General features: G+C 45.9%; 1 protein-coding gene across 1 annotated transcript in view; it reads left to right on the forward strand.

Annotated features, from left to right (window-relative positions):
* The window catches only part of TPH2 (tryptophan hydroxylase 2), a 378574-nt gene that overhangs the window by 70761 nt on the left and 290901 nt on the right, over positions 1-16912 (forward strand). The window contains exons 2-3 of the mRNA XM_086937035.1: positions 6071-6205; positions 8256-8645. Of these exons, the coding sequence (XP_086793161.1) occupies positions 6071-6205; positions 8256-8645 (525 nt within the window). The remainder of the gene's footprint in view (positions 1-6070; positions 6206-8255; positions 8646-16912) is intronic.

Genomic DNA, 16912 nt, shown 5'->3' on the forward strand with positions numbered 1-16912 from the left:
CCCGCAAATGTATATCTAGAAAATGTTATTGTAAGTGGCCGTGTCGTATTTTAATTACAAAATGTACGTCCACCGATTCCGCAACTGTTAGACACCTTTGTTCTTGCAACCTAATGGCCCGCTCGTTACGTTCTTCTACAGTGTAAATGTCTCCTCATCATATACGATTTCAGTTTGCTCCGTGGCCGGCCCACGTGGTTATAGGCCCGTATTTGTATACTGACATTTTCACAATAAAGGTTTTTAAAACAAAACACGGTAGTAGTATTTACATTGGTAAAGTTTTTACTTTTAGTCACTGTTTTCGAATCAGTAAAGGCAAGTGAAATAAAGCAGTCCAATTACATGACGGATAAAAGGTATAATATGTAGGAACGCAGTAAAGATAAATGCTTAAGGGCAGTTGTGTTTTTCATGTCTGCAATATAAAGTGATCGATAAGAATCTGATAATCAGGCGTATCGGCGACTAAGATAGCAGGCCGAATCTCTTTTACTCAACGGCTCCGTCATGGAAGGAAGAAACGCCCTTTTTCTCGAAAAAGGAATATATTTTACTTACAAGACAGTTGTAAATTTTCCGGGAAAGTACATTAGCCTGGAATATTATAACATATGTTTGAAAAAAAAATATTGTTCGAAAACAATAAAAAGCGTAATTTTTAGGTCATATGACTAAGCTTTTCATCATTAAATTAACAAAAGTAAAATGAACCAATGAAAAGTTTTATTAACAAGTCACATGTCCTGTTATGCTTACGTTACGCGCTGCGCGCCGCGCCTCGGATCACTTCCGGGTGCGGTAACGCGGCGTGTCATATAACGCATTACGCGACAACGTAGGTCAAGAATATAGTCAAAATGTCTCCACCAACCAGCGTTCGGAACACAACTCCTTTAAGTTCTGTTAAATGACAACAGAGGGGACAGGCAACAAGAACCATCAGTCAAAGAGGGGAGGGCAAGTTCTTCTCTTCCGGGTCATGTTGGGGCGCTACCGGAACTGATCGAATTGGTAGTCTACAGTGTTTCTGGATGTTTCAGACTAAAGCTGGCGTCAGCATGAGACCACTACCATCTCGTAGCTCCGTCGTGGCCATTCCACGAGCAATCATGGCAGCCGCTCCCCACCAGAAGCCTGCGGGAGTCGGAGGCCCCCAAGACTTTTGTAGAATCTTCACGGCTGAGGGGACGCTTTTCGAGAATGGGACCCAAGCCCTATCAGGGAAGCGTCCGAGTTCAAAGGTGTCCCAGGGCCATTTTAGTGGACCAGGCCCAAAACCGAAGAGCCGGCCGCCATTTTGAGAGTCCTGTGGCAGCCGCCTTTCGCTGCACCGCAAGAGTGGGCGCAATTCAGCTGGATGGTGGGCAAGACGCTGTAGCCGCAAGAGTGGGCGCAACTCAGCTGGATGGGACAAGGTTCAGAATTGAAGAGTCATCAAAAGGCAAAAAGTTCCGCCGGATCCCGGGAGCCGGCCGCCTATGTCGGGGGCGATCTCAGGCTACACCAGTGCTATAAGACTTGGGGAGGGTGTCGGAGCCAAGCGTCTTCTCCGAGTCCATGGCCATCACACCGCCCCTCAGGGGCCTCCGTCAAGCTGTTTAGGAAGGTAACATATCACATTGTTTTCTAATGCAGTCAGGTCCACAAACGACACTCACTTACTTTGAGAATAGTGAAGCTGCAGTAGGTGGAAATAAGCTTCAGACAGTGTTACAAGCGCTGCTCAGAACTCTTAACTATGGCACCCAACATCCAGAACTTATGCTATTTGAGAATGGCAGTGACATCGAAGCATCTCAGGGACCAAAACCATTAACGTACTTTCACGTATGAAAATCTTACTTGGGGAGGGGGCAGGAGCGAAGCGCCCCCTCCCAGTCAGCGCCACCACACCGTATGTTGAAAATTTGAAGCCATCGTTCTACAAAGTCAACCAAACTTGGATTAAAAATCTAGAAAAATGTACAAACTGAAAACCAGTTTTGGTCTGCATAGCATCAGTAGCAACGCTTGAGTCAGCTTTGTGTCAAGCCGCAAATTTGATTCAACAAAGCACAGACATTGAAAAAGGCTCAAATTCAGAACTCTAAACTATGGCACCCAACATCCAGGAGCTTGCCATCCGGATCTTGGAGCCTTGTGCTGCTTTCGATCTATTCACACATCGGTCCACTACTGACATCATCTTATAAACCAACGTTATGTAAATAGTTTTTTAATAAAATGTTTTACCCTGTTTCTTTGCTGGTGTGTTGTCTATATTTTTAATATTTGCATAGGGTTTGTCGTTATTTTGGGCGGGGTGGGTGACGGAGCCGAGCTGTCTTGCAGCCCTCATGGTGTGGAGCTCAGTTCATCTCACTATTTTCGTATTTCTCATGAAGGGTTGTTCCTAATATTTCTATTTTAGCGAGGTCAAAAAGAGATCCAATTAGTGGCCTACTGATTTTGCTCGATTACTTTTATTTTTTTTACACGATTTTTCATCATCTGCAAAGACTAAACAGAGTATTGCGACTTTGTGCTTGTTTGTAAATAGAGAATGATCCAAAGAGAACCAATTCTAAAACAGTAAATGCTTGGACAACAATCAATCAAATGGAGAGACAAGCAGCCACGACGGATTACAACGGGGGTAAAGGCCTGCGTTAACTACCCTTCAGTATCTGCAAAGAGAGAGTACTACTAAGACAAAAGAGGGGAGGGGGGGGGGGGTGCAGCGTTCAAAGCACATCAGCGTGCATAAATACGAAAATGTTTTTATTTATCACGTACTTGACATTTTAAAGCTTTTCATATTTGCTATTAAAAAACCAATGAAATTCACAGAAAAAACCATAGGTTATAGTGGATATATAGTTAGGAATTTGCATTTACAAAACCTTGAAAATTCAATGAAAATACCATTGGTTTTAGGCCATATATAGTTAGGGATTTGCATTTACAAAACCTTATTAAGCCTTCGCCACTGTACCTCGCATCAACAAGACCACCATGGGAGGCAGATCCTTTTCATACCTGGCTGCCAAAACATGGAACTCACTCCCCGCTTACCTTCGCCTCACCCAGAATCACCTAGCGTTCAGAAAGCAGCTTAAAACGTGGATATTTGACAAATAATCCTCCTCCCCTTCCTAAGCGCCTTGAAACCCTCTGGGTATGTAGTGCGCTATACAAATTTTATGACTTGACTTGACTTGACTTATTTTACTCGCATAAAACCATTGAAATTCCATATATAGTTATAAGCGCTAACTATATATCGCGCACCCGCAATCCACTGCTGATGATGTCACATATTACATCATTCATGACATGGTTAGTGACATCACTGATGACATCACTGATGACATCTCAAATGACATCACTGATGACATCACTGAAAACATCTCATTTGACATGACTGATAACATCACTGATGATATCATTCATGTGATAATACGATGAACCTCTTCAGACTCTAATATAACCTTAGATACAATCAGTGTAAACAGACACTCACAGACTGTCACTCATCCATGGAGTTACTCACACACCTAGTCAGTCATGCAAAGAATCAATCACACCTCCATTTCCTCAAATATACAGTTATACAAACTTTACTTATTCAAACATATACTAACACATATTTACTCTCTTATACAATCCCTGATACAAGTTCACAATGATCCATACAGCCACTCACACATTCACTGGCTCTTATGCACAGTTATTTATATATGTCAACTCTCACATGTACTGTGTTTTACATATGTACTTACTTTGACATGTAGCACTGAGATATCCATTCACTCACCAATACACTCATGCACACAGTCAACCGCCCATACAGCTGTTTCCACATGCACTTTTGAAACCATACATCTAGTGAATCAACTGCTCACACATCTATGCACAGAGTCACTCACCTCCCAGCTACCCACACACACACTCAGTATCCCATACAAATACTTGGGCAACCAATCAATAACCCATATAGTTACTCATATAGCTACTTATCAACACATGGAACAGTTTACAGAACAACAGACATAATGATGCACAAATTAAGACAGTTTAGTCATTAACCCATGCACTCAGTGAGACACATTTAATCACTCACTCATACAGTCAGTCATGCACCTACTAAATCCTTCATCCAGACACTTATATATCCACTCATTCTTCAATATGTAAGAGATATTTTAACTTTACAGAAACATACAGTCACTGGATGATGTCATCAGTGATGTCATCAGTGATGTCATTTGAGATGTCATCAGTGATGTCATCAGTGATGTCACTAACCATGTCATGAATGATGTAATATGTGACATCATCAGCAGTGGATTGCGGGTGCGCGATATATAGTTAGCGCTTATAACTATATATGGAATTTCAATGGTTTTATGCGAGTAAAATAAGGTTTTGTAAATGCAAATCCCTAACTATATATGGCCTAAAACCAATGGTTTTTTCATTGAATTTTCAAGGTTTTGTAAATGCAAGTTCCTAACTATATATCCACTATAACCTATGGTTTTTTCTGTGAATATATATATATATATATATATATATATATATATAGTTTCAAATAGTCACTTTAAAAAATGCTTATTTTCAGTGCAGGACACATTTTTATCCAAACCTTTTATTGTTATTCAGAGTCTGCAAAGCAGTGCACTGAAGTGAACTGTCCTGCCATTTTTTCCCTTAGTACTGACCCAAGCAGCATTAAGCTCATTACAAAAACAGAAACAAACAAATGAAGCAGACCAGCATGTTTTACAAATGCGTGGTGCAACATAATCACAATATAGCAAACGCCAAACCTAACTTAAACTAATATACGAGTCACAATACACTAATTTAAATGATAAATGAATGCAGATTAAACATGGGCTTAACTCACACCAGCAAGAAAAGAGGAAGTGTGTATAGTCACACCTATTTTTGGTGTCTTTCTTCTGTCTAAAGGTGCAGGATTGAGGGAATTGCAGTTTTCTTTGACATTGCTATGAATAAAAATTGTGGCTATACAATAAAAAATATGACTGTTAGCACCTGCACCACAAATTCTTGACGGTACAGACAATTGAATCAGGAGGTGCTCATACTGCACATTTCACTGAACTGAGAATGCAAGCGGAAAATAATGGTTTGTGGCAGCCTTTTAGCCTTTCGATTGAGGCAATCGCAGCATTCCACAAATGATGTGATTACCTGTTAATGTATCCACCATTCCTGTTGTGCTGTTTTTCCACTTGCTTTTAGTGTATGTCTTTCCTCAAGATGGGTCAACATTCTGAAAAATCATTCCTTTCTTTCAAATGGCAAATCATTTTTATTGAGTATCGTGTTGAGAAGGGTGGGCATCGTTAAAGGGCTCAGTGAAAATGTGAACAGTGTAAATTGTAGTGTGCAGATTCTGTTGACAGCATGAAATACACAGATCCCTGATTCATAACAACAACATTCAGCCCAACTTGAACCATCACTCTGATCTGTGCATCGTTGTATTTCAAGGATCCGCAGGTTCATTGGTTCTCTCTAAACAAATTGTAGCCTGCCAGGGCCAGTAGCCTCCGGTCTGAGCTGTACAGAGCTTAATCCCACGTAGCTGGTGCTTCATGGGTTCATCCTTGTTTTTTTAAGACGTCAACAAATATGTATTTGTGCCTCCTGCTCAAAGGTAAAAGTAAATATACTTCAGCAAGGCCTACCACAGCTGAACCGCCAAGAGGTGACAGCTTGTGCATGACGAACATTTTCGCCTGTGTCAACACATTATTGGAGCAACCGGAAGCGATATGTTGTCGCTACGTAATGACAGTGCATCCACCTGTCAAAGAGGGATGCACAGATATTACGTCAGCGTTCAAGCCTTCTTACCATTATGTGCTCAAGAACATAGTAAGGGTTCAGAAATACTGTCTCTCAGCCATGTGACTTTTAGAATTATGCATTTGCACATTTTGCTACTTGCACCCACATGTTTATTAAGTGTGAACATCTTACATTAATCACTATTGACACATTTTAGCGAATCTCTGTCTAACATCAAGTCTTTTAACTCTACTTTTTGCAGTTTAACATCGCCAATTCTGCTAAGATTGAGGAAGGCACACCTAAAGACAGTGCTGTAGAAAATAAAAAGACTGCGATTATCTTTTCTTTGAAAAATGAAATTGAAGGGCTGGTCAAAACTATCCGTCTATTCCAGGTAAATAGTTGCTGACTGTATGATTCAACAAACTGCAGAAGAGAATCTAAATGCTTGCTTCTATCCATGTATGCTGCATTAGAAACAATCCATATGTTTTCAATGCTAACTGATGACTCGTTCTTGAAGTTATTTTAGGGTTTTAAGAGTGGGTAGAGTTTCTTCAGTCAAATACGACTTTCATTCCTATAGCTTCAGATCGAAAGAGAGGGAAATGATTCTTACATAAACTTTACAAAATGGAAAAGCTTCTCATTTGGAGTAGAAATGCAGTTCTTACTTCCCCAATACATGGTTGATGACGATATAACAAAAGATTTCATTTTAAAATAGCCTCTTTCACCATATTCCAGCACAATTTTAATTTGCATTTATTCTTTTTTGTGATGTATAATACAAACACAGTTATTCATAGCGTACTAGTTCTTCAACTAAATGGTTCTCATGAATTGATTTTAAGGGGATGGTTTAGAGTTTGGCAGAGAGGGTACTCCATCACAACAGTGAAACTCAAGTCTGCTTGCCCGATTTAGAGGAGGGCGGACCTTAAGTATGTCGATATGGAGCCTACATACTCCTCCAACAGCCTGAAAGAGTACAGGCTGTGAGGGGTGAGCCATCCGATTGCCCGCACAATTTAGATTGGGCGAATGGATGGCTTTTTTTGCTGTCCATCACTGCCAGGTAACCTGGCAGTGAGGGGTAAAACCTGGCAGTGAGGGACAACACTAAAAAAACAAGAATGGACCCGACGCTATGGAAGAAAACTCCCATGGTGTGGGGGGGGGGGGGGGGGGGGTCATTAGTTTTCATTCCAAACAACAGTCCCTCTTTGGGGATTTCTTTTAGAAACATGAAAAACATTGTAAATGTTTGACGGACTGGCTGTCATGTTTGACTCGCATTCAAAGGATATTTAAACGCTGATAGGAGAAGAAACACTTTCCCCTTCAGGTTGATTTTACAGATGTTAGCGTTGCGACAAGCACCATTTATGTGTTATTTTAAGATAACCTGTGCTAATTAACAATTTAATCCAGAGAAAGTTTTATTGGAAAGCCTCGCAAAGCTGTTAAGCTTTTCTTTATTTGTATTAGCAATGTTCACCATGACAAATGAATTATTTTAACTTTTTGGTTGGTAAGGACTAGTAAAATGCTTTTAATACTGTGAATTAGTTTAAGAGCAAAAAACATAAACAATAAATATTATGAACTATAATGTATGAGGCACTGTAGTTAGGACTGGATTCGCTCACACCATATGTGCTAGCTGAACAACTCCCTTCAATTCAAGTGGCTTTACTTGGATATGTGTTGCTGTGATTAACTGAGGTTTCATCGTATGAATATATGTTCATTTTGTTTTGTTTAATGTACTGGCTATTTCACAGTATACTAATACAAGCATAAATTGGATTTGTTATAATCAGGGCTCCCGGTTTTATGGTATTTATTTTCTTGACATTTCCGTCTGTATTTATCCATTTTTCTTTTTTGTCAACTGTGTCTGTATTTGTCCATATTTATTATGGGTTTTGTGAAAAAACATAAAGCTGAAAATGGTATATTTCCGCATTTATTTAACCGATAAATCTGCAGTAATGTTTGCATGCCTGCCAGGTTTCAGTGATATGAACACATGCAGAAGATAAACTAATGCACTGATTCGAAAATATGCACATTTCAGCATCAGCCTTGTGCATATGTACTGTTGTTTAAGCCTTTTTTTAATGTAAAATACCTTAACCTAGAAACTAAAACGAAATCTTCCACCAAAGATTCAATCCTTATTTAACTCACTGGCACCATCTACTGACCGTGTTATTTACACCAGCCTTGGCTGTGCTACATGTTCTATAGGCAGTAAATAAAATAGCCCGTCGGCAATATTTTTCGTCAGTTTTGATTGAAATGAATACGCGAAGGCGAACACCTATTACTTTGCTCCTGTAACGGTTGTAGGGCCATTGAAATGTGCTGGATGTGTTTTAATCGTTTGTTGGCAGTTATCTAATTTAAAAACACGGTTATTTGTCGTCTTTCCTCAGGAAAAACATGTAAATATGGTCCAGATTGAATCACGAAAATCAAAGCGAAGAGATTCCGAAGTGGACATTTTTGTAGACTTTGAGTGCAGCAAGAAAGAATTTAATGAACTGGTTCAGTTGCTAAAATGCCAGTCAAACATCGTGTCTGTTAGCCCGGCTGGCAGTGCCTGGCCGGAGGAGGAAGGCAAGGCATTTTTATGCAGCGTTGCGGATTTTAAAAAGTACATTTCTGGAATGAAAAAGATGATCCCTCAGCTAACGAGTTGCTTGTGCGCCCTGTCTTTCACAGAGTTTGACGGCGTCCCCTGGTTCCCCAGGAAGATCTCTGAACTGGACAAGTGCTCGCACCGAGTATTAATGTATGGGTCTGAGCTGGATGCAGACCACCCGGTAAGTATGGACGTACTGCATGCTCATAGCAATGCAAAGACTGGGGCCAGGGCGTCATATGAAGGAACGTATGGATTGGAGTAGAAAGTGTCAAGACGTGAAGAACCTCGTAGGTGCAGCCTCGGCAGTGCAATGCATCACTGGGCTCTCTGACACCCAAAAGCGACAAGAGGCCTGGGAAACTATGAACGAGGCACTATGTTGAAAACGAGTAGCAGCAGAAAAACACAAATGTGATGGTTTTGAAAAGTTTTAGGCCCCTTTAATGCGTCAGGTTACACAGTTAATATTTTAATAATACTACTCCTAAGGGCTTGGGTTACAATGATTACTTCATTTCAGTACGTTCACTGCGCACACAATAGCAAGTTGTGTGATTCTGTTACACCTAGTGATTCAAGGGTGCGGTTCGCATTTATCACAAGAAACATTTCGGCAGGTCATAACAGGGGTAAATACTGGAATGAAGAAATGTCGATGCAGAAATGACCAAACTTTACATATTATACATCATTTTTAGGGCATAATTTCGATTATGTGCTATTTATTCCAAGGGACAGGATTTCAACAGGTGTTATAAATACCACCCTCACCCAGGGCACCCACAATGAAGGCATGACCTCCTCCTCCCCCTCAGGCCTGCCATATTCAGCGCCTCGATACCCTTGCAGGTGATTAGCCGTGCTCTACATAATGACATAACATAAGTAGGAGCTGGGCAGGGGCGGCTGGCATCTAAGGAGAATGGTGAGATGGGCATGTTCTCCTTCTCACTGCAGTCCGGTGTTCAGCGCGTGCCCAGCCAACTCCCTTAACCAATCCGCCATTGCTGTCATGCTGTTAACCAGCATGAGAGAAGGGCCCGTATTGGAGGGAGTACCCTCTCTCGGCGCTCCTGAGGGCACTGGAAGCCTGTGCTTGGTCTAACCCAGCTACAAAGGTTTCAGAGTGCACATGTATGACTGGCTGTGTGTGAAGCATTTATGATCATACACAGTAACACAGTAAAGAACACTACAAAGGGACACCACACAAGTAGTTATAAAAAATAAGTATCTTTATATATAGACTTAACACAAGACCAATAACGTTAAAAAGCCACAATACTGAAAAATAGCAATAGTCTGGAAATGCTGTAAAAAATAGTTCAAAGTGTGCAAATAGGAGTTCAGTTCAAGGCAGTGGTCTCTGCGACCTTTTTACTTACAAAGTACCTGGGTTTCGTAGCAAAACCAACAAAATGTCGCAAAGGAGCTGTAGTGATGATTTTCCTCACACAAGGCCGGCGATGCGTTGAATCCTTGCCGCAAGGGAGGATGATGCGCTGGTCTGCAGGTTCGTGCGGGACAAAATGATGAACTTCTTCACGCTAGGCCAGCGATGCGTTGAATCCTTGCCGTAAGGGGGGATGATACGCTGAGCCTGTTGCGGGTGCGAAACTGTTGCGATGAAAGAAAATGGTGCTCCGGGTGTGATGCGATGAAAATGGCGTACGCACGGCGCCCGCACTGCGATGTCATGATCCGATGATCTCTATGCGTGGATCCGGGGTTAGCGAGCACTCAAAAAGCCCGCAAATGTGCGATGCGATGATTTTTGGGTGTTACCAGCACTTTGTGGCCCGCAAATGTGCGATGCGACGATTTTTAGTTTGCGGGCGCTCGGCGGCAGCAGTGCAGTGATTTTTCCTATGCTCTTCAGCTGCGGTGGCTCGCAAACGGGCGTTAGCGACGATTTCAGAACTCTCTTCTCTGTAGTAAAACTAGAGGCCCTGGAACTCACAGGGGCCTCACCTGCTGATAGAAATCCTCGCTGGGAGGAATCAGGAGGCTGGTGGGGGAGTCAGATGTGCCTGTGACCCCATCAGGAGGCTAGCTCTCTTCTAGCCCTTGGGTGATTGCTTTAGCAAAGTAAAAGTTCTCTCAAAGTCCTTTTCCCTCTTCTTCCAAGTCCAGGGAAAACTACTGCAGGCCAATCCAAGAAATAGCACACAAGCACAAGGACAGTCCTCTCCTGCAGATTCCTTCAGTGAAACAGACAGAGGTTCTTCTTGACATCCAGGAGCAATCCAAAAATCAGGGGTTTGAGCACAGATATTTATACCCCAAAAGTCTTTGGTCCAAAAGTCTCTAGTGACTGAACCCAGCCAGAACCAGTTTTGCTCAGGCCTGGAGCACTTTGTTTACCAGGCTGCATCCTTCCTTTCAGAAACAGGGGGTCTGTAGGAGATGGAGTCAGCATTCACCTTGCCAGGCACAGCCCTATTCAGTTCAAGGAGCTACCCCTCCCCAGTACTCAATGCAGATCTCTCTATTCAACCCAGGTCTGACTCCGCCTGCCTTGCCCCTCTAAACCCAGACAGTCAATACACATAACAGCAGAGCACACTGGAAGGCTTAGGCAACAAAAGACCTACTTTCTAAAAGTGGTATTTTCAGACACAAAATATTAAAACCAACTTTGCTAAAAGATGTATTTTATTATTCTGAGCTCAGGCATATTAAACTCGAATTTCTACCATGTTCCCTGGGACCGTTAAGACTATAAGATGTAATAGCCAGACTGCCCATTCAAACCTATGGAGAACAGGTAGCCTTGCAGCAGTGAAAAACAAAATGGTGGGTGATTCACTACCAGGACATGCTACACATATCAAGCCATGTCATGCCTTATACACACAATGCACCTACCATAGGGGTGACTTACATGCTGCTAAGGGAAGGTTCAGGGGCTGGGCAATGTGTGGGCACTTCACAGTCAAGATGGCAGTTCTGGACTGCACACAGACACTGCAGTGGTAGGTCTGAGGTACCATTTACAAGCTGCTTTTGTGGGTGGCGCAAACCAGTGTTGCAGGCCCACCAGCAGAATGTGGGTTACCAGCCCTGGGCACACACAGGCCACACTACTAGGGACTAACAGGTAACACAAATAAGCCAATCAGGGATATACCAATTCACAGTTACATTTACACAGGGAGCATTCGTACTGTGGCACTGAATGGCAGTGGTACAGCACCCAGAGCATCTAATACCAGCAAAAACAGAGGAGCCAACAGCGAAATATGGAAAGGAAACCCACGCCAATGGTGCCAGGTCTAACACATGTCCCCTCCAGCTGCAATGTGGGGAGCACTACCTATCCCCTTGGGAGTTCTCTCCACTAAGGCGGAAAAAATGGACAGACCATCAGCATTGGCGTGTTCTCTACCAGGGCGGTGTTCCACCATGAAATCCATACCCTGTAGGGAAATGGACCACCTCAACAACTTGGGATTCTCACCCCTCATCTGCATCAGCCATCTGAGGGACACGTGGTCTGTCTGAAACCGGAGTGAGTCCCAAACAGGTACAGTCTCAGCTTCTTCAGTGCCCAGACCACAGCAAATGCCTCACGCTCAATTGCATTCCACCTTTGTTCCCGGGGAAGTAACCTCCTACTGATGAAGGCTACAGGTTGGTCTAGTCCCTCCTCATTTACCTGTGACAGAACAGACTCCACCCCATGCTCTGAAGCATCTGTCTGGACAATGAATTCCTTAGCAAAATTGGGCGCCTGGAGGACGGGTGCTGTACACATGGCCGTCTTGAGGGCATCAAAAGCTTTCTCGCAGGTGTCAGTCCAGTTCACAATCTTTGGCTGCTTCTTGGAAGTCAGCTCAGTCAAGGGGGCAACAATTTTGCCATACCCCTTGACAAACCTCCTGTAATAACCTGTGAGGCCTAGGAAGGCCCTCACCTGAGTCTGGGTCCTGGGGGGCTCCCATGCCAGGATGGTTTCAATCTTGGGCTGTAGGAGTGCCACCTTGCCACTCCCTACATGGTGTCCTAAGTACACCGCAGAACCCTGCCCAATCTGGCACTTACTGGCCTTGATTGTGAGGCCTGCTCTGCGCAGGGCCATCAACACTTCCCAGCGGTGGCGTAAGTGGTCCTCCCAGGAGGAACTAAACACTGCAATGTCATCCAGGTAGGCGGCACTGAAAGCCTCCAGTCCAGCCAACACCTGGTTAACCAACCTCTGAAAGGTGGCAGGGGCATTCTTCATCCCAAAGGGCATCACACGGAACTGGTAGTGCCCATCTGGGGTGGGGAATGCAGACCTCTCTTTGGCCCCATCAGTTAAGGCGATCTGCCAGTACCCAGACGTTAGATCAAACGTGCTGAGGTACCGGGCAGCCCCCAACCGATTGATGAGCTCATCAGCTCTGGGGATGGAGTGCGCGTCGGTCTTCGTGACCAAATTGAGCCCTCGGTAGTCCACACAGAATCTGAACTCAGGAGTGGCACCAGGCGCTGCAGCGTTTGGCACCAAGACCACGGGGCTGGATCATGGGCTGCTAGAGGACTCAATCACCCCTAGGGCAAACATTTTGGAGATCTCCTCTTGAATTTAGGCCCTGACCCTGTCAGTCACCCTGTAAGCTTTGTGGTTGGCAGGCGGACTGTCCCTTGTGTCCACGTCATGGACCCACCACTCAGTGACACCAGGCGCCAGGGAAAACTAATCAGAAAATTGCCCCAACAGCTGGTGACAATCTCTCTGATGCTCAGGGGTCAGTGTGGTGGAGAGGACTACACCCTCCACTGACCCATCCTTCTCTCCTGCACACAGGAGGTCAGGAAGAGGCTCACTCTCCTCCTCCATCCCAGCATCTGTGGCAAGAAGCATGCCCACTTCAGACCTCGCAAAGTGGGGCTTCATGCGGTTCACATGCAGGACCCGCAAGGGGTTCCTGTGAGACTGAAAGTCCATCAAGTAGGTAACTGGACTTTTGTGCTCCACCACCTCAAATGGACCGGTCCACTTATCTTGGAGCGCACCAGGCTCCACTGGGGCCAGTACCCAAACCTTCTGACCAGGTTGAAACTCGACCAGAGTGGTGTTCTGATCGTGCCAGCGTTTCATTTCCACCTGGCTGGCTTCCAGATTTGCCCCAGCATTTTGTCTGAAAAACGAGTCTGATTCCTGAAGGCCAATATGTAGTTAAATATATCTTGGGGAGGTTTCCTGGGAAATTGCTCCCAGCCTTCCTTGACCAGACTCAGGGGCCCTCCTACCGGATGGCATAGAGCAGTTCAAAGGGACAGAACCCTAAGGACTTCTGTGGCACCTCACAGTAGGCAAACAACAGGCATTCAAGAGGACGTCCCACTTACGCCTCAGGGGCTCCTCTAGGCTCATAATCATGCCCTTCAAGGTTCAGTTGAACCTTTCAAACAGACCATTTACTTGGGGGTGGTAGGGAGTGGTGAACTTATAAGTTACCCCACACTCCCTCCACAGAGACTTCATGTACTGGGAGATGAAGTTAGTCCCCCTGTCAGACACCACCTCTCTGGGGAACCCCATGCGGGAGAAGATCCCCATCAGTGCACGGCCCACAATGGGGGCCGGAGGCCATCACCGTCCTTAGTGGGATGGCTTCAGGGTACCGGGTGGCATGGTCCACCAGGACCAGGATGAACCTGTTGCCCATGGCTGCCTGTCCAGATCCAGAGGCCCCATGATCTCAATGCCCACTCGCTCGAATGGGGTACTAACAACTGGAAAGGGCTGGAGTGGGGCATTGATCTCCCCCCCACCCTCTTCCCACTTGCCTGGCAAGTCTCACATGTCCTGCAATGAGCGTCTGAGCTCTTGCACATCTGGGGCCAATAAAAGTGGGTGACCAGCCTTTCAAAGGTCTTAGTTTGCCCCAGATGTCCTGCCAATGGAATGTTATGAGCCAACCCCAGTAGGAAGGCTCTGAAGCATGCAGGCACCTCCAGCACACGGGCTAACCCAAGCTCAGCAGCCTTAGGCTCGCTATACAGGAGACCGTTCTCCCAATAAATCAGATGTGAACCAGACTGGTCACCTGCTGCCTGGGCTGAAGCCAGTTCTCGCATACCCTCAATAGAAGGGGAAACTCTTTGCTGCTCACAAAACTCCTCCCTGGTGGGCCCTCCTTCCTGCTACCAATGGGTCAGCTCAGGCAGGTCCCCCAGGTTGGCACTCTGCTCCCCGGTAGGCTATAGGGCATTCCCCTCAGAGGCTGCTACCTCCTGGGCCGTGAGAGCCAAGGGGGCCGGCTTCCCGTGCCCCCTGCCCCTTCTCTCTAAGGCAGGGATCTGGGCCATACTCTCAGGCTCCAGATACTTCTCAACACCCTCCTTGGCTGCCATGGACCTAGTGGTAGCACATGCCCATTCAGGCAGACCCAACATTTGCAAGTGAGCTCTCCTCTCCACCGTAGCCCATGGGGAGTTTTCTTAATCACTGCCCAACAGACAGTCTACAGGCATGGCGGGCCTCATAGCCACCTGAAGAGTCCCTGAGACCACCCCCCACTCAAAGGGAACTCTCTGAGTTGTCTGCTGACACTACAGGGTACAATGCATGAGGGACAACCTGCTCCTTGGACACCAACCGGGAGCTGACAGCAGTTACACTGGCTCCTGTGTCTCTTAGAGCCTCCACTCTATGGCCATTGATGGTCACCCACTACCTGTACTTCTTAGTGTTTTCAGGCAGAGAAGGTTTAGGGACCATTCCAAAGTCTCCTAGTGAAACAAGGGTCAATTCTATGAGGTCCCACTCTTCTGGGGGCCCCATCTCTTCCTCCCCCAGGGCTACACTAGCAAGCTGGCGGGGTGGTGCACAGGTTGGTGCAAGGTGGACCTTCAGGGGACACTGGGGATCATAATACCGGTGGCCCACATGGCCACACTTAAAACAAGTAAGGGGCCCTCTCTGAACAGGCCTACCTGTCGGGGGCACTGACCTCTGTTCTTGGGGAGGCTGGGACACCATTGCTTGGTTCCCTTGGGAATTACTTTGGGGTCCTCTTGGAAACTTCCTTGGTTTACCCCTGTCCCCCCACTTCTCTGCTGGGGACCCTGCCCACCTGTGGCGAAGTCTCCCATCGGACCCTTGCGAACCCGGTTGCTCACCCAGCGGTCCGCCTCCTCAGCAAGCTTCCTAGGGTTAGTTGGCTTGCAATCAATCAGGTGCTGGCGTAGCTCAGGAAAACAGTTACTAGATAAATGCTCCCAGGCAATCAATATGCAAGAGAGGGGTCCCAGTTTATAGAAATAATGACCTAAACAGGGAAAAAGGGAATCTCATACATAAAACATTTGCAGCAATTTTCAAAAAAGGGAGAACACAATAGAATCACACACAATGTTATTTAATCACATTGGTGGAAGTCCAAGTGTACAAATCTCATTTTTGCAGGGAGACAATATCGTAGAAAACTCACATAGGTGGTGCCCAGAGGGGGATGGGTAGTGCGAGGTAGTTAGTGAAGGGAAGGATAGTTGCTTTGTGACCCCTCACTGCGTCCACCACTCAGCCATTTCATTTGTAGTTTTATTATTTCTGTAATAGCGCTCCACTGCTCGCCCCAACCTCTCCCTGCGTACAGTTGTTGTTATTGTTGCAGCCATTTGCTGGCTGTGACGTCCAAGCCCGGCCCTCCAATCACGCTCCCGCCTCCCAGCTGAGCCTGCCTCGCCCCTCCCCTCCCAATATCCTCTTATGACAGAAGCTTTTGCGCGCAGGGTTCACGCGCAGCGACCGCGCCCCATTCGCCCCGAAGGTGCGCCAAAGGTAAGCCCGTCTACGCCCGTCCGCGCCTGGACCGCGCCCAGCGCCAGAGCCCCTGATCCTCGTAATGTCCACCCCTCCCGCATTTCTTACGATGCCACCACCATCCTAGCCCTCAACTCCGGCCGTTCCCTCAACTGCGTCCAAGCCGCTCCTGGACACACCCATGGACCCTTTTCATGCAACTCCTGCAAGTTCGACGGCACCAAGAACAACTCCTCATCTACGATCACACAACAGATATCCGACCCCAACCAACTAAAATGCATCCTGCTCAACACCCGATCGGTCCACAGGCACGCCATTGACCTCTGGAATCTACTAGACACCATCTCTCCGGACGTCGCCTTCCTAACAGAGACATGGATGAATGCCTCTTCAGCCCCAGACATCACCATTGCCATCCCGGAAGGCTATAAGATCATTCGCAAGGACTGTACCGGCCACACAGGAGGAGGTATCGCTATCGTCCACAAGAAATCCATCCGCATCTCAACCAGCTCGGACGTCAATCTCGCCAACTCTGAACACCTTCACTTCCAGATCCACATCGACCCCAAAACCACACTCAGAGGCACCCTCCTTTACAGGCCACCAGGACCCCGCGCACAGTTTAGTGAAGACATCACTCCACACGCGCTCCCCTCAGAGGATTACATCCTTTTGGGAGACCT

Source organism: Lissotriton vulgaris, chromosome 1_1 (assembly GCF_964263255.1).
Source record: "Lissotriton vulgaris chromosome 1_1, aLisVul1.2, whole genome shotgun sequence".
NCBI lineage: Eukaryota > Metazoa > Chordata > Amphibia > Caudata > Salamandridae > Lissotriton > Lissotriton vulgaris.